General features: G+C 43.9%; 1 protein-coding gene across 2 annotated transcripts in view; it reads left to right on the top strand.

The window, feature by feature from the left end:
- SYNPR (synaptoporin) overlaps nucleotides 1-23626 on the top strand; it is a 101449-nt gene extending 77823 nt beyond the window's left edge. For both annotated transcript variants that reach the window (XM_062585565.1, XM_062585566.1), the window contains 3 exons: nucleotides 13442-13640; nucleotides 20844-21035; nucleotides 21905-23626. In XM_062585565.1, the coding sequence (XP_062441549.1) occupies nucleotides 13442-13640; nucleotides 20844-21035; nucleotides 21905-22171 (658 nt within the window). In that variant the 3' untranslated portion in view covers nucleotides 22172-23626. The remainder of the gene's footprint in view (nucleotides 1-13441; nucleotides 13641-20843; nucleotides 21036-21904) is intronic.
- Nucleotides 23627-25331: the final 1705 nt, after the last annotated feature.

Here is a 25331-nt window from a genome sequence, read left to right as displayed (position 1 = left end):
ATACCTAATGTGCAAAAAGCCTCGTAAGGGAAGCAATGGGTTTAACTGCCTCCCTCTGCTCCCAGTTGTGTGACACCAGCTCTGGCTTGCTCTGGGCAACTAGGACAGACAAGGCTTTTCAAGGATTAAAATATCTGCTAATGAGAAGGAGTCACTATTTTGTGAGCAGGCAGAAAGGCAACACAGGAAAGGAATCTAATAAAATAGATAACAAGCTGTATCTTTCCAGTTAAAAGAAGAGGGAAGGGAGCATTTCAGTACCATCCCTGTAAGTGTGCTGTCTGCTAAGTCTTGAGATAGATCCTGATCCAAAACTTTTTTCACTTTGGCTCGGGAGGTGCTCTAGCCTGCTGTATGCATACCCTCAAGTGAAAGGCAGCGTAGGAACTCATGTGAGGTATCTACTGCCTTTTTGTGGTCTTCATCCTCCAAACTACTTGCCTATTGGCCAAGAGGAGTGCATGACAAAATTTTAAACACAAGGAGTCTTGCCTAAGTCAGTGGTTAAGGTAGGTATGTGCATATGTAAGTAAATGTTGGGAGAATTGAGCAATATTTTCTAGTGGGACAGAGAGCTTGTTTGCCCGGTGGCACTAATATGTCTGCGTTGTTCTTTGTGTCACAGCCATGAGCAAAATGAATACTGATTTTTGTTCTATTTTGCATCACAACTACTATCTTTCCAGTGATCTAGTAAAACTGTCTCTGGAAGTAAGCCTTGTATCTGAAGGAAAAGGCAAGGAAATTGTATTTGATGGGAGTTTTTCATTCACTAAGTATTGCATTTGAATAAAAATGTTGCAGTTGAACACCCTTAAAAGTGTGTGCCTCATCTACATGCATTGGGTAGGCTACTCTCATTTGAAATATGACAGCCAGGCCTAAATTACCTACTTAAAAGCTACAGATGATAATCAAGAAGAAAGTAGCTAACTTGCTACACTTCGCAACAATCTTTCTTTGGAAAAAGTCTCCACTAATATTAGCACATTTCTGTGCCAAAATGTACTGGCTGTAGCCTTTTTTGTTACTTTTTAACTCACTTGTAGTAAATTTTGTTTGAGTAGAAAACATTGGGCAAAATGAGTATAAACATCCCTTATGATTGGGAGACCAGGAGCTGCTGATGCAGAGGCTTTAGTGCATCGTCTTTAAACTTGCTGGGCGCTAGTGCTCATCTGCGCTGCTGACTTGCAGACGTGTGGGATGCTTCCGCAGTTGCCTTAATGTTGGACACCTTGGGTTTTAGTATTGTTTTAAAAACACATCTGTTTCACCATGTACCTTGGTGGACACTGTCTCTGGAGGAGTGAGCACTGCAGGAATTACCAAAAAGTCGTTGTAGAACTGTCAGAGGCATTGCGTTGAACATACAGCATCTGTGTGGGAGATGTGCAGCTAGCAGGGCAAGTGAAACCATAACTGACAATTCTTGCTGCCTGGGACGTGTTTGGAGAAGACATTCATGCCTGTCTGCCACTCAGGAGTTGTGGTCATTAGCAGGGTTGGTCTTTCAGACCAATAATAATGCCTGCAAAACCAGTTTAGGGCAGAGAATAGGGGGAAATAGTCATCTAATTTTAGTTCCCTAGGCTCCATGTTTTATTTTGTAGGTGTTTTCCATATAGAAGGTGCCCCTCCTGTGTGGATGTAAGGTTTGGGGGTGCTGCACCCTGCTGTGGTATACTCTGATAGGTGCCAAAGCATAAATGCCCTTCTTCCTCAGGAAGATTTGGCAGAGATCTTGGGGAGTTGAGGAGTTGGTTAAGCTCTGCACGATCCATTCCTTTCTGGGGACCTGGAGTTGCTTGCTGTGGGCTTTCCTGTGGCATTGCTGAAGAGCCAGAGAAGTGAGAGGATGTGCAGTGGGCTACATCTCAGCTGACTGCCTGTGTTTTAAAATGACAAAAATGCTAGACCAGGTGCTATGTGCCTACATAAGGGTTTTGCATGGCATCATTGCAGGTATCCCTGGTCTGATCTGGATGACAAGATATAAGTTTCTTCATAAGACAACTGAAGGGAGAAATCTTCATCTTTAAAATCTTTAGGGCAGTCCTTGGTGCCTGGTCTTACAGAAATGGCAGTTGCAGGAATCGTCAAGTGGAGTTCTTTGGCTAAGAGCCCATTTTCGTGATCACAGTGGTCCCGCATGGCTTTACAATCTTTTAGCCCACAAAAGCTGTATTACTGTAGCCCCTTTTCTTGCCAGACTGTGACTGCCTCCTCCAGCACTGCAGATCTGGGGTTAACATCTGAATTGGCAAGCAAATGTGTTCAATAATACATCAGTGAAGCTAAAGGTTTAAGCAATATTCTTATATAAACTGGCCCTTTAGGACAGGCACTAAGGGCTAGGTCACAGCTTTAATTATCTTCTTCCACAACAGAGTTTCAAACCCTGGTCTCAGTGGGTGTTTTAATGCCTAATTTTGGCCCTTTGAGAATAGATTTGCCTAACAAGGACTTCTAGCTCTTAACTACTGTTAGTAGAAACTGGAAATGATGTGAAGAGCCTAATGTTGCATCCTGCTGAGTAAAGCTCAGGAGATGAATCCTTCAGGATACAGAATCCTCTAATTGTGATACTTTCACATTTAATGTGACCTAATGATACAAAGCAGACCAAAGGCTTAAGATCTATTTTTTTAACAGGAAATACAGACATTAACTTTTTTTGTGATTCATACATTCTGGTAACTTACAGGGCTGGCCAGAAAACCGAGGCTCTTTTTTGGAGAAGGGAGAAAAAAAATTTCCAGTGAAAACCCAGTTAAAAGGCTTTATTCTATAGTGACATTAGGACAAGAGCTTTCTAAGCTATTTACATTATATCCCTGGCACCTGGATTTCCTGATGGTGAAGGTGTTAGATAGAAGTCAAATCTCTGTACTGAAATAGGTCCATAAGACTTGAATACGGAGCTTTTGTAGCCAGGCTGAGTGCTCTAATCGATGAACTATTGGCTTTGTTCAAGTTGCTTGCTCTTACATTTTCTCCTGGGGGCTGGGGAAAAGGTGATTCAGGTCTGCTCAACAAATATGTTTTTCAGCTTTGGATGCACATTGTTTTTAATGGAAAAATATTTCACCTTTTTGTAACCAGTTCTAGTTATTATCAGAATGAATGCTGTAATTTAGAGCCCTGATCAGATTTTGTTTGTTTACTCATGTATGGCTACAGGCTACTTGTTTATAGATTTTTTTTTTTTTTTTTTTTTTTAAGGACAAATTCTTAGCTTGTGCAAATAGATGTTCTCTAGTCTCCATGGATCTCCAAGGAACCCTGTGGGCTCTGGGAGCAGTCTTTGTTTTTCTGTGCTCTCACATGTCCCACAGGACTCTCTTTTTTGAGACCAGAAGGATGGTAGAATTGAAGAAAATGTCTGTACTTATATCAATAATCACTATTTTTTAAAAAAATGAGAAAATTTAAGAAACCAGTGTATTGTAAGGGTGTGAAATGCAATTATTAGTCCAGTTAAAAGGCAAAAGCCACCAACTACAGTTAGATATCCAGTCTAAGTGCAGACTGTCCATTACCATGACACGTACTGCAATTCCTGTCTTCTGAGAGTTTCATGAAATCACTGGTCATCTAATTAAAGCAGGTAAAATAAGGGCAACTTTGTGGCTTTTCTGATTTTAAGCTCATCAGTGCCTTTACCTTGCCCTGATTAGTCTTCCAAACACAGTTTGGAGGAATTGTCAGGATTGGCAACGTGGCCAGAGTGCTTATTACTGCCCCTTGTCACTTGTTCGAGCTGCGTGTGAAGGCAAGCATCCTTCCTCCAGCAGTAAAGGAAAGGATCTAGGAGATGCTTCCAGTCACTTGACACTTTGCTTGCACCTAAGAGCTATACAAAACCACCGGACATCTGATACAGCCACATCTTTCTTTGCCACTGACCCTGGGCATGTTCTCCTCCACTTGTCTGATGTTCTGCGGTGTGGAGGAGGAGCTCATCTGCTGCTTCCACAATTTGCTTGTTGGTTTGAATGGCTTCACTTTTGTGCCAAGCTGTTTTGTTCTCAGTCAAGAAGCCACCACCTAAGGGTGGCTATGCAAGTGCAAAGTCTTTGCTCATTCACACTGCTGATGTGTTAGACTGCATGCTCTGCTTGACTTGGTCAGAGAAGGTCTGACTGGCACTTATGCCAATATTTGTAAAATGGCAGAGAAGTCCTCAGTCTGTTGCATAGCCAGGGAGAGACTGCTCACTCCCATGGACAGATGTGGTGGGAGGTGGGGCTGCAGCTCAGCAGCTGGGGCGGGGGGGAGTTTTCCAGAAATAGGGGTCTTCAGCTGCTGCTTCCCTCCATGTTCTCCAGTGTTTACTTTGTAGACTTGAATCCCTTGGAGCATGAAGGAGCTGTGTCTTGGTGTGCTGAACTGGGGCCACAGTGGAGACTTCTGCTTTGCAACTCTTCTGACTGGACAGCTATTGTGTCCTGTTACAAATGTTCATGTATGAGCATTGCATGAACACAGGGCATGGTCAGGAGAGCTCCCACTGCTGGGAAGTAAATGGGAAAAGAAGTGGTAGCAATGTTTTGGACGTGGTGTTTTCTGCAGCAGAGGGTGCGTGCTGCTTCCTGAATCTTCATAAAATCATAGAAGCTTTTCTTTTGGCACCCAGAGCAATTGGATTTTTGATGAATCTGAATGATATTGATCCAGACTGACTTATTTTGCATTGTAGGTGCAGTATTTTGTTTAACATTGTTTTGGTACAAGCAGGATTCTACATTAATGCTTTAGATGAATTGGTTCTTAAAGTGGCAGTCACTTTTTTATGAGTATATGCAACTTTTTCCCCATTTGATTTTTTAATATATATTCATGAAGGGTCTCTACAGTATTGTACAAATAATGGTGTTTTATCTGTGCCTGCCACAAAGGCCTTTTCTTAAAAGGCAGGCTTTTTACAACTTTCTTTGCAGATTTCTTTTTGCATCTTTTCATGCTGCCAGTACAAGCGCAGGCAATGCAGAAGCCCTTCTGCTTTGCTTTGGCTTTTGATCCCGTACCCCCAAAGAGAAGCGGTGACCCAGCTAGGCAGCAATCAAACATGTGTCTTTCCCCTGCTCCCAAACATGCATGCCCTGTGCAGGAGGTCCTGAACGTTTCCCCGGGGCTGTAGGGGATTCAGCAAGCGAGATGTCTTTGGTGTGCTCCCACACATGACTTCTGCATAAATTTATTTGCCAGCGGTTTAATGCGGTATTTCTCCTTGTTCGATAGACTCCAGAGAGGATGAGTATCTGACTGCAGCAAACATAGCCCCTCTCGGTGAAGTACCTACTTCCATGCTCTCTGAATTTCCAGAAATGGCACTTTGCATGTCACTCAGCCTGCAGCTGACAGCGGTTGTCTGCAGGCTGGCCAGCAGAGCTGTGGGTCTGCTGGGGCTCCTGCTCTGGCTGCTGCTCAGCCTATGTGCAAGTCCACAGGCTTGCTGAGAAAAGGCACTGAAGCATGCTTAGAATGAAAATATCCTTTCACTGGAGTCATGCCTTAAGTGTCTGCAGAGGCCTGAATTTAATTACTTTAAGTCTCTTAGGACAATGTATTTGGGGAAAACTATAGTTAAAGTACAATGTTAATGTTAAAATGTGATACAAAGGAAGGATTGTTGCTGTACCTTCTGTAACTGTTCTTGTACTTAGCTGGAACTGAGATTGGAACTTCTGTTTTCAGGGTTTACAGACCTAGATTAAACTGTATGTGAACTCTGCTTTCTCCCAGGGCAAAGGATTTATTCTTTTTGGTGGTTTTGGCTGAGCATTAGGTGATACCCAAGAACCTGGATTGATTTTTGCACAGATCTTGCCCGTGTGATTCTGGAACACCAGGTGAATTGGAGGTGGCACAAACCTTACAAATCAAAGAAAGCAGCAACCAAGCGCATTAGCTGGGCACTAGCAGCAGGGCTCAGTGTTCACAGACTGCTGCAGTGCCCAGGGTTGGCTATCATCCCCTCCTTGGAAACATGATTAGAATTGGTCACTACTACTTACACCTTTGCTTTATGTTGCTTCTGATACATTTTTTTTAAGATGTGTAGGTCTTAGCTTCAAATGGTAGTTTTCATTCTTGTTTGACAGGTTTCCTAGTCTGGGAATAGTCCTGTGCCTGTCTGGAGGAGGACAGGGAATGAGCTGGAGTGCAGCTAGAGGTTCAGTTGGGCTCTTCCTGTGCAACTAGCATTTGATAACTGCTGTCTGACAGTATGAATATGCTCCTCTGGGATTTCCAGACCTCCTGATTTGCTGTGTGAAAGGTATACAGGTTTGCAAAGAGCAATGGAGCATATCTTTGAGTACCATGTTCTGCTTGTGCAGTAAGGAAGAGCACATGTTTGCAAGAAGAGCTGTCAAAATACCATGGAAGATAAATCTGGATGTGGATGCAGGCTTGGAAATTTGGGTTGAGATCACCCACTCAGCTTTTGACAGTGCTTACTCCATAATGAGCCTTTTTATTTTCTTTCTGGTGTTACGGTGAGGTACTAGATTTTTGAATTACAGCGTACGTGCACAGTCTGGGGAGGTTCATTGCAATGGCTGGCATGTGTCTGGAATGAATCTCCAACCCAAAGCTGCTCTCCAAGAGCTTTGCAAAGATGCTTGCAGGGAGAAGGCTGCAAGCTGTGGGCACAGTACTGCTGCCATCTCCCCCCTCGCCACTGGGCGATGTGCTCTACTGTGCTGCAACTGCCCCTTATTTCAGAGACTTTAGACCCAATCCTCAGAAACATTTTGGTGGTTTGCTTCCTGGAGACCTGAATGCCTCGGGGATCTCCAGCTCACTACACTAATGGCAGAGGAGATGCATGACAAACAACGGGGACCAAAAGATGGGATGGAGCATGGGACGTATGCGTGTTGCATCATGCTTGGTCAGCGTCGCAGTGCGCCCGCGCCGCCAGCGCGGAGGAATTACCACCTCTCCCAGTGTGGCATGAGCAGTGTGGGGGGTTGAGACAGCAACTGTGGCTGACAGCTTGTCCTATTAAAAACCTTACTGTAGCAAAACAGTACTGGCCAAATGTTTGCACAACAGCTATGTGTGAGTGCTGGGAACCTGACAAGTTATGAAGTTGAAAACATGAGATGAAAAAAAATATTTTTTTTATTGGACATAACCTCGGAGAGAATATAGGTTGCTATTGCTTTCCTTGGCAATTTGCTGCAGCATCTTGCATTTCTTTGGGTGATGCCTGCTCTGGACTCGTGTCCAGAAGGGATTTCTGTTTGCATCTGAGCAAAGCACATCCCTGGGTAAGCCACTGCAGGCAGCTCTGAGATGGGGCAAATCCTTAGGATGCTCAAATGTCCTGCACAGATCTTAGGAATTAATGTTCGCAAGTTCGTATGTGTATTTAAGATTGAAGTGTATAATGTTGAGTAGTTCTAGAGAGCTACTGGGTATTTTTGGAAGAAACTGAGATATTTCAGTGAGACTAAGACAGAAATTTCAAACCAAATACTTTGATCAGCAAACTGAATGTGCTTTGATCAGCAAACAATATTCTTTGGTCTCTCTGGAAAAGCAAAAAAACAAAAGACCAAACTTGGATTGCCAAGTCAGCTAGAGCACTTTATCTTTTTCTTCCTTTTGCCAGAGAAAAATGGGCTGATTTAGCACCAATAGGTGTGTGGTAGCAGCTGATGTGCTGAGGCCCCATTCTGCTGCCTTGGTGGAAGGAGAGAGAAGAGTGCTGAGGGCTCTTGGGAGAGGTGAAGAGCAGGAAGGCTCAAGCAAATGGTAATTTCCTCTCCTAAAGGAAAGAGTGGAAGAGCTGTTAGAGAACAGGTTTAGAGGAAGAAATCCTCTTGTTAGCAGGGAGGTGGGAAACTTTGCCAGAATATCCCAGGTGCAAAAGAGGAGAGACCATCATGGTCCTGTGGTGCCTGCTATCCCACTGCTGGGCTAAGCCCACCATGTCTTCCCCAGCTGTCCAGGGCTATGTTAACACTTCAGATACTTGACCTTGAAGGACTGAAGAGAATTTTAGTTTTAATGACTTCAGGCGGATCAAACATGGTATTACCAGGCTGGCTTCCCTGAAAAGACAGATTGCCTTCCACAGCTCTGGCATGCCTGGGTGCAACTGCTTGGATCGAAGGGAGTCCCTGGATGATGGTTTTAACTGGCAAAAATATGGACCTTTGGTGGCTCCTTCCCCAAGAGCTCATGTTGTGTACCAGAGCTCCTAGTGTGGCTTTGTTTCTGCAGGGTCCTCCACCTTTACAGGTCTGTTAGATGGAGGAGAAGAAAGCCACAGAAATCAGATCTGCCTGTCCTTCCAAAGGCTGTAAGGAAATCGTTTATTTGCCATGTGGGCAGCCTTTCGGATAGCCAGGGTTTAGCACTGAACATTGAGGAATGCCTGTTTCTAGGGAGGTCTTGCAGGAATAATGAACTCTGCAAGCAGAAAGGCTTCCATTTGTTAGTGTCCTTCCACTAAACCTGTGCAAAATACATCTTCTTGAGGTGCCAAAGGTGGATTTGCCCAGAGACCAGCTGGCTGGAGGTGCTGGTGTGAAGGCACTTGAGCATAGTCCTCTGAAGCAAGAGGAGCTGCAGTGTTTCCAGGAGCAACTAAAAGAGATGTTTTTATTTTGAATCTCAGGGGAAGAAAGGCAGAAGAGCTGTCACATTCTTGTATCTCACCAGAGCTGTCTGACTAGCTAAGGGGCCCTTATTTCTGCTCGTTTCAGCATTTCCCTACTGTATTTTGAAATATCATTTATCGCTCATTTTGAAGATTACCAACCAAGGTAAACATTTCACAACAAATTCTTCCACAGGCACTACCTGCAGTAACGAATTTCCAGTGCTGACTTTCTCTGATTGCTTTGTAGACAGTAAATACAATTGACAGTTTTGAGTACCAGAAATAAGTGAGGGGGGGAAATAAAGCCTGAATGAGAGGATAATGGGTCTCTGAATTCTCGCAAGCAAGTGTGTGGGTGTTGCAGATTATGTTCCAGGATGTCATATGCGGGTGTAGGGGGGAGATTACAAGATGCTATTTTCAGAAAATAGGACAACCTGCCAAAACAGTTTTTTTTGCCTGTTTTGTTCACCGCATGCTAAGTGAGCAGAGAAATACTAACCCCCATTCAGAAATTTGAGGTAAAACTTGCCTGTCTTTTATTTATTAATCCAGGCACTGATCAAAGCCCAGAAGAGGAAATCAGAGTCTGTTCATCAGCAATACCAATGCGTGTGCTTACTGTTAACTGTACGGTCCTTTGGCTTCAAGGCTAAGCACGTGCTTGTGTGCTTGCTAGAGCAGGATCCTTCCTGAATCCAAAGAGATTAGGTGAATTAATGGGGGACAGCTTCACAGTGGCTCTTTAACACCAGGTTTGTGAGTCTGTAAATCCATGAGTGCTGATGCCTGTGATGGTGGGACATAGAGGGGATCACTGTGTCTGCTGGCAGAGATAGGACATGGGACAAGAAGGGCCCATGGTGTGCTCAGCTCTGATCATTTCTGTGCTTCTGGATCATCAGGGGCTGCCGGTCAAAAGGAGAGGGACCGTAATGAAAAGCAAATCGTGTTTTGAATATCGTAATGAGGAACACCCGGAGATAAAAGCAAGGTCACATTCGCATGGAGAGAGCACAACCTCTCCCCAAAGTAGCTGCAGCAGCTGTAGCCTTTGTTTAGCATGTCTGGCTCTGCGTATTGTTTTCAGAGTACGGGCAATTAGTGTCGGGAAATGAAACTGTTCTTCACAATTGCAGTACAATGCAAAAATCCTTTTTCTCCTTCGAAACATTCCTGCCCTCTTGATCTTGTCAAGCTAAACAATACAGTTGTCTTGTCGTATTTCCCACAGCAGTGGAAAGCTTGCCAAGTGGTAGAGGAAGTCTCACGAGCCTTTAATTGCTGCGACTTCATGGGTGTAACGTGACTGCCTTTGGACTCGCTTCAGATTTGTATGAATTTGAGGGAATTCAGAACTGGAAAGTTCAGCAGTGGCTGCTGCTCTTAGCGAAGTGTCCCAGCAGGTCCAGGGCGTCGAGTCGCTGGCGATGAGCAGCGAGGCTGCCTTAACGCTGCTGTGCAAAGGGTGTTGTGTAAGGTCATATTCTTGGGTGATCAATTTTATTTCTGACTTAGTAACGCTGCTTAGCAGTGCACAAGGCAAAAATCACTGTCTGCTTCATTTCTTGAGGAACACTTGTGTATATTTGAGAGGTGGGATGTTTTTAATGACACTTTTTTTTCCCTTAATCAGTTACATTTATTACTGAAATGATCCTTATTTTCATTGTCTATTAATCAGTGAAAATCACTTCTGGCAAGGCAGCCCCACAGTATTGCTCATATGTTAATGAAATGCATGATTGCAAGGAGTCATTCTTGGTGCTCCTGATTTACTTAGGAAATGAAGAGGCAATGGTGAAATCCAGGGAGTGGTGCTACAGATAGAAAAGCAGCAGAAGGAAGATGTTGGCAAAGGATGATCTGAAGAAAAAGATAGGGTGTAAGCAATGGGAGAAAAGAGAGAAGTTGAAAGAAAAGGTCAAAGGAAATAAGATGCAAACCAGGTAGAATTGCATCAAAAGTAGGAGGCGGAGGTAGAGGAAGTGAATTTTCTGTGAGTCATCCCCAAGCAGTCCTGCCCCCAGAAGGGCTGAGTCAGCAACAGCTTTGTGGAAGAGTCAGAGCTTTCTCTGAAATGCCATTACAGATCAAAGCAGATCAAAGGTTGGCTTTGATTAGTAAAACTGGACTTCCCTTCACCGATCCTACCCTACTTTAAAGAAACTCTTTGAATGCATCTCACAAAGTCAGCACTCGAGCCATCCCAGGGCTTGGCTCGCCTCTCCCCTGCCCCTTTCTGCTCTTCCTGGGTCTGAGTTACTGCTTGTTTCAGGGCCCTCTGCAAGACTGAGATCTCAACTGCTTGGGCAAAGGTGAGGTGGCCACAAGAGGTACCAGTTACTATCAGGTTCTTGTAGAGGCTAGAGAAACCTAAAAAGCAAAGCTAGTGAATAAAAAATAATGTGATGGAAGAAGGCTTGTGTGATCATAATATATCTGATATCCCTGAAAGATGCTTGGCCAGAAAAGCGCTGCTGGGAGGATGCATGAGTTAGACATTAATATAATGTGTGAATACTTTCTCTGGCTCATGGGGATGCAGAACTGAGATGCAGTCAGGAGAATGAGAGAAACAGAAAGTGGCCTCGGTTACTTTGCTGTGTTTTGAAAAGGTTGGCAACACCCTGCATGTTGGTGATTAGATTAGATGGAGTTATGGTGACTGATGCCAGTCTGGGGTGTGAGGGGTGGGCAGCAATGCCAGCTCTTAAACTTGAATATTCATTAAGTTATTTCACCTCTGGCATGTGCAGGAGTTTGAGCAGATACTTGCAACACCTTGCATTGCCCTGTGGGCTATTTCAGGACTTCAGGAGGGTGGGGAAAAAAGCCTGAAGACCTGTTTTATGTGATGAAATACAGGCAGAATTGCCTTGCTCTTCTTTCCCAAAGTGATTGTATTTAATGTAGCTCACCTGGTTCCACAGTGCTTGCAGAAGTAATGTGAGGATCAGAGCAATTCTGTAAAGTCTATTTGCAGTGTGAGAGATGGTAACATAGAACTGTGCAGCTGCCATCACAGCAGACCCTGACTTTCCCCCGAGAGGACAGAGCGTTCTTGCTCCGCTTTGCTGGAAAAGTGGATACTGCACCGTGCAGTGAGGCCATGAAAAAGTAACTGTGGTACCTGAGTGTAGTATGTCAAGCACAACAGATATGGTTAATTATTTAAGATTCAGAAAATTCTGCTTAGGTATTTGGTGATTTGAGGGTGGTGGTGGGGGAAATGCTCAGCCCTAGACACATTCCTGTTGAGTTGTTAAGTCTGGGCTGATGGATGGGCCCTGGATCTGCAAGTGGGTAGGAGTCACTGCATCCCTCTGGATGCATCCTCTAGGCTGCAGAACTGCAAGGACAGGGGAAAAAAAAGGATTTCCTAGTGCCTTCTTCCTTTAGGAAAAGACAATAAACCCTGATGGAATATATTTGCACACTGATGCCAGGAAACTGATTATGTTCAAAAGTGTTAGTCTCTCTGGTGTGTTCAGTTTTCATCAGACTTTGCTGTGGTCATGTAGGAGAGACGAGTCAGCTGCTGCTCATCTCCCAAATGCTGCAATACAGGCAGACGCATTTCATGTTTTAATCCCACTAATGTTATAGCAGCAGAAGCTCAGAAGAAAGTGCCTAAGGCCAGTAGTTGATGTTATGCATCAGCCACTGATAGAAAAGGTTTGCCTACACACTCAGATAAATTTAGTCTGGACCAGGAAAAGCAAAAAGTCAAGCAATCTTCCAGTGTCCTTTAGTCCATCTCGTGTGATTTCTACTGTGGGTACTTTGTTTTCCTCTAGGGACGTAACTTTTTATTTAGTCATATATTCACAGCTGCTGCCTCCATTGACTTGCTGTTCCACACATTAATTACCCTCGAGCAGAGGAATGTCTCCCAGAAGGCCTTGTCCTTTCTCAGCACCAGATCATAAATTTTTTTTAATTGCTGCTGTTAACTTTGTGCTGGTTTTGTCCCCTCTGTGCTCTGCGCAGAGCAGAACAACGTGGTCCCTTCACAGCCTTTGCCTGCCCCTTGTCCCCACAGAGGCTCACCTGGACCATGCGGCAGGACCGGCCAAAGGACCACACCAGGGAGCCTCTTTCTTTCTGGTGTGGAACTTACAAATATTAGGGTGAAAAAGGGTCTGGCAGGAGCTGCTGGGCAGAACCACAAATCTGTTAGTTTTGGTGGCTGAGCACAAGTTAATAGTTTGTGACTGTTTAAAACAAGGCATGTGAAACTTCCTTTGACCCAGCTGCTGTATTTCTGCTATTACCCCATCCTAAAGCCTTTACTGTTGAAGCACTGTATAGCTCACAGCATCATGGGCTGATGTCATGATGTAAACTTGCTCTGCGCTAAGCAAGTTTACACATAGTCAAAGTTTTGAACTTCCAAACCCAGGTATCCCATGGCTTTAATAAGGATACAACCTGTTTGCTGCCTCCTTGGCTGTGAAAATTTGACTCGGATCATATTTTATTATCTTTCTTCAGTTGTTGCTGTGGCAAAACCCCAGAGAGGAAAGGAATTGTGCCAGACCGCTGGCACATCAACTTCTCTGAGATTGATTAAAGGAGTGATTAAAAGATGTAATTAGGCTCTCAGTTCTCACCTAGACTCACACAGAAGTAACCTGGTGTGTATGAGCAGCTCTGAAGAGCGCAGCCCACGAGACTGCTCATAGGGCCTGTTTTTCATGCAGGTGATCAATGCACTTCAGAAATGAGATGGGACAACAGAACAAATGTAACTCTATTTAGGTAATGGCTTCCTCTTGCTGTGCTTCAGATTCTCCTCTTTGGGATGTTTTCCAGATTACACCAGGTGAATTTCGATGCCCCCACTTGCGAAGGCAAGCGCCGAGAAAAGCTCTCCTTGATAGGGGACTTCTCCTCCTCGGCAGAGTTCTTCGTCACCATCGCAGTCTTCGCGTTCCTCTACTCACTGGCTGCCACCGTGGTTTATATCTTCTTCCAGAACAAGTACCGTGAAAACAACAGAGGGCCCCTGGTTGTAAGTGTGCCTCTTCTATGCTTCATGGTGACTCCAGTGTCCAGCACCGATAGTGGTGGAGCCACTGTGGTCTCTGAAGGTTGGATTTAGCTCCTGTCTAACGCAGAGCTCCCTGCTTGCCTGCCGCTGCCGGCTGCGGGGTAATGCTCCTGTGAGCGCAGCTGGGGACTGGCAGCTTTGGGGCTGGAGCCACAAGTCCACGGCAGCAGGCAGGGAAGGAGAGAGGCATCCACCTCGCGGGCGAGCAGAGCGATGCCCCTGGCCCAAGGGAGGGAGTGTGTTGCTAATTAATGCTGGGGTTAGCCAAGCAGTTTTGCTCCCGTGGTTTGAAAAGGTTGCTGTGGAGAACAGCATGGCAACTCTTCCAGACTTGTCCTGAGCTCCCAGCCCGTCTGTGTCTCCACACTGGTCCATGAGCTTCCTCACCTTCCAGTTATGACACGTAGCCCTCGGCTGCCTGTGCCTTTCTTTTTTGTGGATTCCTAAAAGTTCATGATAAAGAGCAACTCCTATTGTGTATGCGTTTTCTTATAAATCAAGTATGTAAAACCTGTCAGAGTTATTCGGTCTATGTTTCTACTAACTTTTAGAGCATCATGAATCATGATACACCCCTTGGTCTTGCTAAATAAGGGCAGCATGTTGAACTCTAGATGCACTTGAATTTATTTAGGTCTCCAAATCTGTAGGTTTTTAGGGTTGCATCATGCTCTCTCTTCCATGGCAATCTCTCTACTCCTATGAGAATAAGGTAACACTAGAGTAAAGGAAATGTTACTTTGAAGTATTGCTCTGAAGAGAGCAATTGAAAGACGGGAAGGCTAGTGAGAACTGACCTAAGGAAAAATTAGTTCTGGGTTTCAGAAAATCTAAAGCTTAGGAGTGACAGAAACCAGGCATTTGGTGAGACCTGTTCTGTAAATAACTGAAAGCCACCAATAAAAACAGCAGCAAAACATATTAGAAAGGAAAACAAATCACTGCTGCAGAAGGTCTGTACCTATTGAAAGAAATAGCTACAATAACAGTAAATGAAAGATAAAGAAAAAAGTGAGAAGGCAATCTTAGTGTTACCAGGTTTTGAAAAAAGATTTTCCTGCTGCAAGATGTGAATTCTTTTATTTAAATTTACATCATTCAAAAACGGATAAATTGATGCAGAAATAAAAGTTTTCATTCCATGTTAAAGGAAATAAAACTTCAGCTTTTTAAGAGTCTTTGGGATCTTTCTTCTCTCCCTGGAAAATAATGAGGAAAGGAGGAGAGTTCTTCACAGAAAAGGGAGTGGTAGAATAGGCAAGATAAAGGGGTCCCTGCAGAAGCAATAAATAAATGAAGCGCCTTGCTTCTGCGTGATTCAGTTGGCATCAAGTAATAACTCATTTCACGCTGTCTCATCAAAGGATTAGTTGCAGAGATCTGCCATTTTAGTTTTCTTCTAGAAAATAATTCTTTTTCTGACCAACCACACTATCTTGTGAAATGATAGAAGAAAAAAAAGGAAAAATAATGCTAATATGTCAGGTTGTGATGTGAATGGTTGTGATTATCCAGGACTCTCCTGATAATACTGCTGCAGTCCTGTTTGTTAGAGGACGCACGCTGCAATCCGTTACAGCATCAGTGTGGCATTAATTTAATTTGTTCTGTGTAATGGGCTGTAATTGAATCTACAGGTTAAATTTAATGGGTGTCTGTTGCTAAAGCCATTGTTTGCAATTTCCCAATCTTTAAAGCAAGGCTAAATTACCTTATTTCTTGAGAATATAAAGACACTTCTGTCTGTCCTACAGCAAAAGCGGCTCCCGCCAGAGTGTAGGGAGGTGGCTTAGGGTTGTGCTGGGTTTAAGCCTGCCAGGAGGGCAGCCCCACCTGCCAGCCCTACTTTTTTGGGGAAAAGACACTTAACTTTTTTTTTTTAAGACAGTAAGAGGAGTGCCAATGTGTATCGAATTACAGCAGACCTGACTGAATGCAGAATATATGATTATAAAGAATTCAAGAAGCAGTTGGTCACAAACTCGCAGAAAATTTAATCCAAAAGTGATTCAAGTTTACGCTGTTTGTACAACTATGGAGAAATCCACTTGTTTGTGTTGATCTTAGCTAAACAGCGTTTTTACTGTGGAACAATATTTTAAGTTTCAGTGTTAAATAAGACGTAATGGCAAGGAAATATTTCCAATAAGAAGCCATCGACTCTTCTGCAGCTGTTTTGGTAGCACTGTCATGTTTTTATTCAGTGAGCAATGTCTTGCTGAAGTTGCATGCCAGCTTTTGGGGATTAGCACTCAATACCCCCAAACTCATCTGCCTCTCACCTATGTGTTTCAGGTGGTTGCAAGCAGGGAGTAGCCAGACCCCTTCAGCTCTGTGCTGAAATTTGAGGGGATTTAAGAAAGGTGTTTCCATTTATCTCTGAATCAGGGAAACATGGAAGACAATTTTCACTGTCAATAGATATCAGTATCTCATTTGGACTTCTTACTCCTGTTTTTGGACTCCACACCCTCTGACAGCAAGTTATCTTTGGGAAGCTGTGGATCTTCTATGAAAAAGCACATACACTAATGCATAAGTGTGTATCACTTTAATATTCCCATCAATTAGTAGAAAAGCACAGATTAACAAAGATTAAAGCTTAGTTTTTAATTAAATAATCTTTGCATAATTGCATAAAATGATTTAGCCAGTAAAAGTGACTGACATAACCCTGAAAGATATATTTCAATTTTATAGTGATCACTTGATAATTTGATTATTACACTGCGTAAGAAGATGAGATCTTTTCTTTGCATCTGGAGTCCTGTGAACAATTACATTAAGTAGAAAGGCATTTGATATTTTACATATCCTGTGTGCCAAGTGAGTTAAAGTAAATGCCTTGTTCTTTTTGGAGATGTCTTTGGTTATACGTACCTTATTTCCTCCCATCTGTCTTACTGTCCAGAAAATAACACAAGATTCCTGCAAATATCGAGGAAATGAATAGAGATATTTAAGTCCATGAAGTAAAGACTGCATCTTTTTCAGATTTAAAAAAAAAAAAGAAAAAAAAAAAAAACCTTTGGATAAGCTGAAGAACTTTTTGCATTTCAAAGAGCTATTTCAGCCCACTTCTGTCATCTTCTTTTTGAAGCCGTGGTGACCTTGCTGTGCACACCGGTGCCTCCCAACAGGCTCCAGGCTTCCCTGCCAGAAACAAGCTTGCAGTATATAAACCCTAGGTAAAAATGTGCAGTTCTTTCTCAGCTTCATCCTGTAGAAAATCTGGAGTGGGACCTTGCTCAAAACACAGTGCAAGTGAAGAGTCCGAGGCATCGGCTTTCCTACCCCCGTGGTGGGCACCCTCTCCTGTGGGGTCGGCGGCCCTGCGTGCGAGAGGCGCAGGTGACGTTTGGAAAGATGACGCCCGTCTCTGCTGCAAAAGAGCAGAAATGCCACTGCGCGGGGACGCTGGCTGCCTGCAGCGCCCTGCTGCTGGCCGCTTTGCAGGGCTGCGGGCCCCCTTGGGTGCTGCTGATCTTCCTAGGCTGGTTGTGGTGGGGAAAGCATTCCCTTTCTGTGCTTTGTCCCTGGCTGGGAAAGGAAAGCTCCCCTCTCCCCGAACTGCTGCGAGGGAGACGTTTTGGTGGCACGGGCGGCTCCGAGAGACTCGCACTGGGAAGGTCTCTAGCTTTGGTGTTTGAGGAGCAGCTCCCTTGCACGCTCTAAGTGTAGAAGAGGGAGAGTTTGTTGAACAAAAAGACTTTGCAGCGTGAGCATTAGTGGCTGGAAATGTTTGTGGAGAGGTGCTGAAAGCATGCTGTCTCCAGGCCCTTTTGGCTGACTGGGATTGCGTTGGGCAGTGGGACACCCAAAGCTGCTCTCTAGAGACTGAAGGGGCCACACTTAACTGCCCCTGCAAATACGTGAATTTTGTAAACAGCTAGTGGTTTGGGAGCAAAGTGGAATGTTTCAGTTATCATGAAAGGAAAAGGAGCATTCACAGTTTCATCCTAAAACATGTAATAAATGAAATTCTTCCAATTGGATGTTTTCAGCAGACTCAATAACACCAAGTTTCAATTTGAAAAAGGCAGCTTTTTTTTTTTTTTTTCCCTTTTTTCTATGCATGCCTCACCAAACTCTTAAAAACTCTGGTCTTGGATATTCAGTGTATTTTAAATCTTGATTTCTACTTTCTCTTACATGTTGCTATTTTGCCTCCCTCCTGACGGCACCTGTAAGCAGACCAAAGCGTCTCTACTGAGATCTGAAAAAGAAACTTTGCAATTAGGAGTGCACTGTAACCATACAACAATACACATTGAAGAGGTCTGTAGACATCATTTCAAGAGAGCAACTACAAAAATTACTTTGTTCTAAAGGAGGAAAAAAAACATGCTATGGGGATATTAAACATTCAAATACAAGATTTGTTTTAGTATGCAGACATTCTGGCTTTAATTACCAAGAAGAAATTCCCCAGATAGACATTAAGCCACAGAACAGCTTAGCTTGAAATTCACTTTTATTTTCAGCATGTCATTATCTTGTAACTCTGTTCCACCCAGAGCTGTGAAAATGTTCAGCCAGAAATCCAAACCCACTTGAAAACAAGAGAGGTTCAGGTTCCAGCCAAAGCTTGGGGGTTAGCAAAGATTCAAAATAAACGGGAAGATTCAAGTTTGCTCTAGTCATATATTCTTACTCTGTGCATAGTGTCGTTTCCTTCTTGGGGAAGAAGGAGACAGAAGAAATCCTCAGAGCCTGAATCCAGGCCTGTAACCTTGATGAAAGTAACTGCTGAAAAATCTGTACGTTTCAGGAGCCTATTGGTCCGGTCTTTTAGAGAAGCTATTGGCCCTGTCACCTCTTTTGGGGAGGGCCAATGGTTTCCTTTCCAAGTCCTCCTGTCTGATGTTTCCCCTTTGGTGAGCTGTCCCCTGCACCCATCCAGGCTTTGTCCCCAGAATTAGAGTTTCCAGGAGCAGCTGTGTGAAAGGGCTGCAGGCCCTCCCTTGCAGCAGATGGGACCTTTCCGTGGGTTTCCTTTGGACTCAAATCCACTCTCAAATAGGACAGTCAGTGACAAATCATCAGCAAATGATGCTTGAGGAAAGGCAAGGTTTAGCGCACTGCCAGGGGGATTGCGAGCTTGACAGCAGGTCTGAAGATCCTCTGTTGTTGTCATCCGCTTGATGAACTTTGCAAGCTAAATCAAGCTGTGGAGTCAGCGCCTCTGACAATAGCAGCAAAATAAATAAGTGACAGTAAGTAGAAATTTGAGGCAAACAGACAAATTGAGCAAAACTAACGCAATGCAGGGGATTAAATTTACTAAAAAAGGAAAAGCTTGAAAATGAGCAAAGCGTTACAGTCTGGCTCCATTCGGAAAGTCTCAGTGATTTTTTTCAAAATGTGTGTCCCAAACCTCTGGCGTGTCCCAGGCTCATAGCATCGATGGAAACCTATGCACGGGCTTGGCGCTCAGATCCCAAGCCGCTTAACAAATAAGAAGCATGTATCATCATAATCCTCAGCTTAGAGAATATTTGACATTTCTACCAGCTGGAATTTCTAGGAAAATATTTACTATTAAACTGTTGCCTCTAGGAGTTCATTTCTCATTCAGTTACTGCTGGAACTTTTAACATACGATAATTTCTTTTGCTGGAAATCTCCCTGAAAGGAAAATGTACCCTGGGCTACATGCCTCTGCCTACACTGAGTCTCTGCGGGTATTAAGATAGTTGTCAGTTCCTGGACTTTGCAGCACGCTCTTGAAGAGAGCCCACTTGGATGGCGTGAAGCGAGGTCAGGCTAAATCCGAGCCCCGCGGCAGACGCAAGCCTGCAGAAAATAAACGGTGGCATCTTTCAGAGGGAGAGAGCTATCTTCCGGCATAGCGTCCAAGCGCAGTTAATTTAATCCCATCTGTGTGAGCGGAGAAATCCTTTGTTGGTTCCTCGCGACGAGGCTGGAGCGTTGGCTCGCGCCTTGCGTTGCGGAGCAGGCGCGTGGCCCCTCGCGCGCGGCGCGGCACGGCACGGCGCTCCTTCCCCCAGCGTCGGCTGCGTTTGGAGACGAGACTCGGATTTCGCAGGGAGCACCTCTTTCTTTGGCTGGCGACCCAACGCACCCGTGCTCTTCGCAAACGTTTTCTCTTCCTTTTACGTACACCTTTACTTTGTAAGGAGAAAGGGCAAGCGAGAGGAATCAGCCTCCACGGGAGATGGGATAGCAAGACACAGTGATGCAGTTAGTGGTATGTGAGACTTTGGCACCGCTACCATCTGCTGTGGGCTGACAGATGGGATGAAATATGACAGTGGAAAGGCTCTTCTGTTTTAGCAAGACGCAAGAAAGCTTGAAAAATCACACTTCCTCCCTCCTTTCCCCCCAAACCCACACAACAACGGTGTCATTTGGCCACTTGTTCTGGCCAAGACAAGGAAAAGTTTCTGCATGTGCATGCTCCTGACAGTCTTTTGAAGGAAAAGTGAGCAGAGTGGTTCAGAGTAGAGCTACTAGGAGCTGCTAGATCCTCAAGGTAGCACCATGCGTTTTCCCTGGGTTTCGCATGGATGGGAGCTAGAAATGAATTGCCAGGGATAGAGAAGAGCTGAAGAGTCTCTGGGCTTGGCAAATATTTCTGTTTGTTTGTTTGCTCCTGATAATTGGCAGTTACATGGTTCATGCAATGGGGACATTTGATCTTACCTGTAGCCTGTGAGAAAACTTCTCATTTGGTAGCTGGGGATTAGCCAGTTTGGGGCTCTGCCAGAGATGCTGCTGCTGATGGAAATGTTTTCTAGCAGAAATCTATGCTGGCTGTGGGTAGAGTGCCCCGAGTGAGGGCTGGCCTTCAGCAGGGCTCATCACCTTCCAAGGCATCTAAACAGCACCTAAAATGGCTCCTAATGCAGTAGCCAGGCACCACGGATGGCCAGATTTCAAGGCAGCTCAGCACTTGGTACCGCCTGGTCTCAGGGCCGGAGGTCCAAAGGGGCACTGCAGGGCTCTCCCTGTTTGGGCATGTTAAGCCCTTCTGCAGACTATCGTTGCAGGTTACGACAGTAACCACGACCCGTCAGGAAATAAAAGGCTTTTGTGTTTTCTCTCCTCTGACGCAAGTTTTCAGTTTTCTGCTGATTTTTTTAATGTTTTTCTTCCCAGTGGATGCAGCAGTATAATGCTCCAACCTAATCTGTCTTTTAGGATTTCATTGTGACAGTGGTCTTCTCCTTCTTGTGGCTAGTGGGCTCATCTGCTTGGGCCAAGGGGCTGTCGGATGTAAAGATTGCGACGGATCCGGATGAAGTGCTATTGCTGATGTCAGCCTGCAAACAGCAGTCCAACAAATGCTTGCCTGTCCGCAGTCCTGTTATGTCGAGCCTAAACACCTCGGTTGTAAGTGAATTTGGTTGCTGCTTTCCACTGTTACCTTCTAAATATATTTTCTTCTCCTTGGGCCTGTGTATCGACCTAAATCGGACGGTGTAAACCAGGTAGCTGATGCGTTTTGATTGGAATTATCTATGATCCTGCTGCAGAGAAAGGTAGAGCCCGACTCAGAGCTAGCCAGCTGCAGCAGCAGGGTGAGCGGGATGGGTTGCGAAAAAGCAAAGCATCTTTCCAAGTGCGCTGATTAGCCTGTTTACTTTTCATTTACACCACTGAGCTCGTGAAAAGGATTCTGTGATTCTCCTTGAGGAAGAAAAGATTTTATTGCGCATGTTTCTTCAAAAATCCTCAAAAAGAACAAGAAAAAATTGATCTTCAAAACATTTTAAAAAAACCCAAAACGATGACTTCTGGCCAACCGAGCAATCTCTTTAGCTCTTTCTAAATATTTTCTTTAAATATCTTTCTAGATACTTTAAATATATTAAATAATTTCAATTTTATCTTTTCAGAGTTTCTTTAAATCAGATTACATTTTCAGACAAAAAGTTATTTTGACCTGAAAAGTGAACCTTTCTTTGAAAGTAAAAAGGAAAATATTTTGATAATTTCAGTACTGTTTCTTTTTCAATTCCTGAGCAGGAAGTTTGTCAGTAATTAGCATTTATTCTGAAAAGCACAGTTTTGCCAACAGGTGCTTTGGAATGGGAAAAATGGTAGCAAAAATTCCCCCCCCCCCCCAGTGTTGAGTGATGTTTCTCCCACTGAAGAAGGACAAAAGGTTAAGAAGAGCAGCAGGCTCGGGCAGCTGGAGCGTCCCCCGCGCCCGCGGGGCCCGGCCGGTTGGGTGACGCGCCGCTTTTTGTCTCCTCCAGGTCTTTGGATTCTTGAACTTTATCCTCTGGGCAGGCAACATTTGGTTCGTCTTTAAGGAGACGGGCTGGCACTCGTCGGGCCAGAGGCACGCCGCGGACACCATGGAGAAGCAGTCCGGCGGCTACGGCCAGGGCGGCTACAACCAGGACAGCTACGGCCCCGCGGGTGGCTACAACCAGCCCGGCACCTACGGCCAGGTGGGCGAGTACGGCCAGCAGCAGGGCTACGGCCAGAGCGGGCCGACCTCCTTCGCCAACCAAATCTAGCGCAGCCCTCGCGCGCAGCGAGTTTCACGGGTCTCAGTTTCAGCGGCACCAGGTTTTCTTTCGGGGGGTCTAAATCGATACTACGACGCGGTGGTTCATGTCAGCCGAAGACCTCGCGGTGCCTCCTGAGGTGGCGGGGAGGTGGCCGGTGTGCCGGAGGCGGCGCTTCGTCCCCGCGTGGCCCGGTGCGGCCGGCGCGCTCGTCGCTGGTGGTGACCTGGCGTCAGTCTTGTAGTATGTACCGTAGAGATAACCTTATGGTAGTTTTGTATGTGTTACGATGGTAGAAGCGTTTTGTAGCCTCGAGTCTGTAGTATTTATTATGCATACAATAACTGGATTTCCTTCTGCATTTTGGTGAAAAAACAACAGTGTTTTGCTATTATTTCTACAGATAATTCTGTATATCCATGCATGTAACATTGCTCCTAAATTTTCAAAACTGCCTGTCTGTGACTATTCAGAGCATTCGTTTTGATTATATCTTTTGTTTCAGAAGATTTTACTATTATTTCACTTAAGTCATCCGTAATTTAGTGCATGGATAAGCAGTTTCATATTACCAAATGTTTGGACCGTGTAAATGGAGCTTCTCAACTTCTGCCACTACATTTTGTCAAATGTATGTTTAAAAGAAGTATGCATCTTTTATATATTTTGCAGAGTTGAATATATGGCTTACCGAAGTTCTGAATGCTTTGTAACTAAAATGTTTTTCCTTGAAATGGCATTCAGTAGTCTATATGGTACCTGACCAATGTTTATTCTATTTAACTAAGCTAAGTATTCATTCTATAAATCACTATTTCTATGGGTGTTTTGTGAATCTTTTAATGTGAGCTGTGAAGAATAAGGACCAAGTAACTGTGTTATATGTTTACAAAGGTATTTATTTAACTAAGATAACAGAGGTGCAGATATCAGTACACAAAACCATGTGAAAGTCCCCTATGCTTTATAGAGCAAAACAGGGGAAATGCATGTATTGTTAATACTCCTTTATGCCCTCTTATAATAAAAAAGTCCTTCTATCCATGCTGTTTAAGAATTGTCAGATATCCCTCTGCCCATCGCTGCTCTGAGCGTTAGCTTGGTGCTACCAGAGAATGTAACCAGATCGACCAAATAGCCCAGGTTCAAAGGAATTCACCTTAAAACACCCGGGCCAGACCTGTAGCCTGTCCAGATTTCTCCCCGGAGAATTGAGCCCTCCCTTACAACAGCATATGGGATCCATTGCAGCACCGTCTTTTCTAACACAATTTAAAGGCTGAAGCACAATATACTAATAAAAACTGATCATCTGCATTTCTAAATAAAAGTGTAACAGTATATAATCTTATTGTATGAGCTGTAATGTTGAAAGCATCTTAGCTTAAATGGCTTAGTCTCTTCTATGATTGTTGTAACCAATTTATGGCTACTCGGTGGATGAATCTATATTGTGATATCTATTTGACCCTAATAAAGTTATTGCATACAATTCATATTTTAGGAGTATGGTAGTATTAAAATGTCAGTGTAAAACAACCAAAAAGATGCATAGAATATTATCTGTGTGCTTGACCTTATCAGTCATAGTCTTACTGTTTGCCAGCACTTTCCTGAGGATTGTTTAATGTACAACGAAGTACAAGACATCTGCAGACACACTTGTCGTTAAAGGTCAGTATCATAAATTTTAAAAAATCGTTTAAATGTTTGTAATTTAGTATCTGCCTGTTTCATCATCTTTTTTTCCACCTGTCAGAAAAATTAGCCTAGTGCTGTACTAAGTAGGCCAGTGCCAGGGATTGCTGGAAAGCCATCTCCAGTGCTGTAGAAAGGACAAACCTGAATATCTAAATGTCCTTATATTCCAAACTGGAGCAAAACCCAGGTCAATGAAAATTTGGTTTTTCAGTTCTTTTGTTCTGTGGTTTTTAAGTTTGGAAAATGCTAAATATAGACAAGTCAGAAGAAATTGAAATCTGTTCAAGTGGGGCAGGGAAGGAGATGGAAGTATGCTCTTTATACCCCCAGGCCCATTCAGTCCCACTTCTCCATGCATCGTTTTTGTTTGAAAGAAGTTTACTTTGTGTTAGCTGATCAGGGATATCCCAAGTTGTCTCCATTAGGCCCTTCCATAGAAGCACGTGGAGAAGTTTTTACGTGCGATCTGGCTTTCTTTTAATCAGCTTTTCCCTCTAGATCAGCAGGATCACATTTCCAAAATTTTTTATGCAATGAAGAGGGTTGGAAACTTGAATTTTGCTTAGGTTCATTCTTATATTTCAAACAAGCTGAAATTCTTGTGTAGTCACTGGAGCACAAGAACTGCAGCTTTCTAGGCTTCAAGAGTTGACCTCTCTGGAGGGACAGCAGAAGCAGTTCCTGATGTAAGATTGGGGTCTGAATTAGGAAGTTGACTTATTTTGAGTATTATTTGTGTAACTTCAAGATGAAGCACAGATTTTCTCATGAAGGACAGAGCTGATGGAAAAGTTTACAAAAGCCATGAAAAAGATGCATTTTTCAGAAAAGAATTGCACTTTGCTTTATTCAGTAGGAATAGGTACACTATCTCCTCACTGCCACACAATATAGACGAGCTGATCGCTATCTGAGATATCCTTCGGGCACAATAGTCTTCACTGTGACTTAGGAGGGATGAAAAATCTCTTCATCTATAACATCTCTGATTAATAGAATGTGGCAGGAGCAAAAGTGAAAACAAAAATGGTATGTGCGCTTGCCTTTGTTACATAAGGGAATATATCTGAATATTTCCTCTGTTCAAGTCTTATCACATCCGTTTGTAATTGCTGAGAAATTGGAAGCTTATTTGAAATGGGAATAGTGGCTGTGTAGCAAAATGTTAAGCAGCAATAGAAAAAAGACCATTTTTGATGTTTACCAGTTTTAAGACAAATAGCTAAATAAACTCTAGCATCCTCTGTGAAACTGCTGCTGGCAGACTGATTGCTTTCCTGCTTCATCATTAGTGAATATCTCTGCCAGTTAGCTAAATAACTAGGTCAGCCTGGGAAAAAAACATGTTCCTTGATCTTCTGTGCTGGCCCTCCTGTTTTCCCATGTGTTTCTCTTTATAGCCTATTTCTCAGCTACCCTGGATGGGAGCACATTTGCATTGCCAAGTGTGTAGCTCTAGAGGAGAGGC

Source organism: Rhea pennata, chromosome 12, assembly GCF_028389875.1.
Source record: "Rhea pennata isolate bPtePen1 chromosome 12, bPtePen1.pri, whole genome shotgun sequence".
In the NCBI taxonomy this organism is placed as follows: Eukaryota; Metazoa; Chordata; class Aves; order Rheiformes; family Rheidae; genus Rhea; species Rhea pennata.
This window is presented reverse-complemented; position numbering and strand designations above follow the sequence as displayed.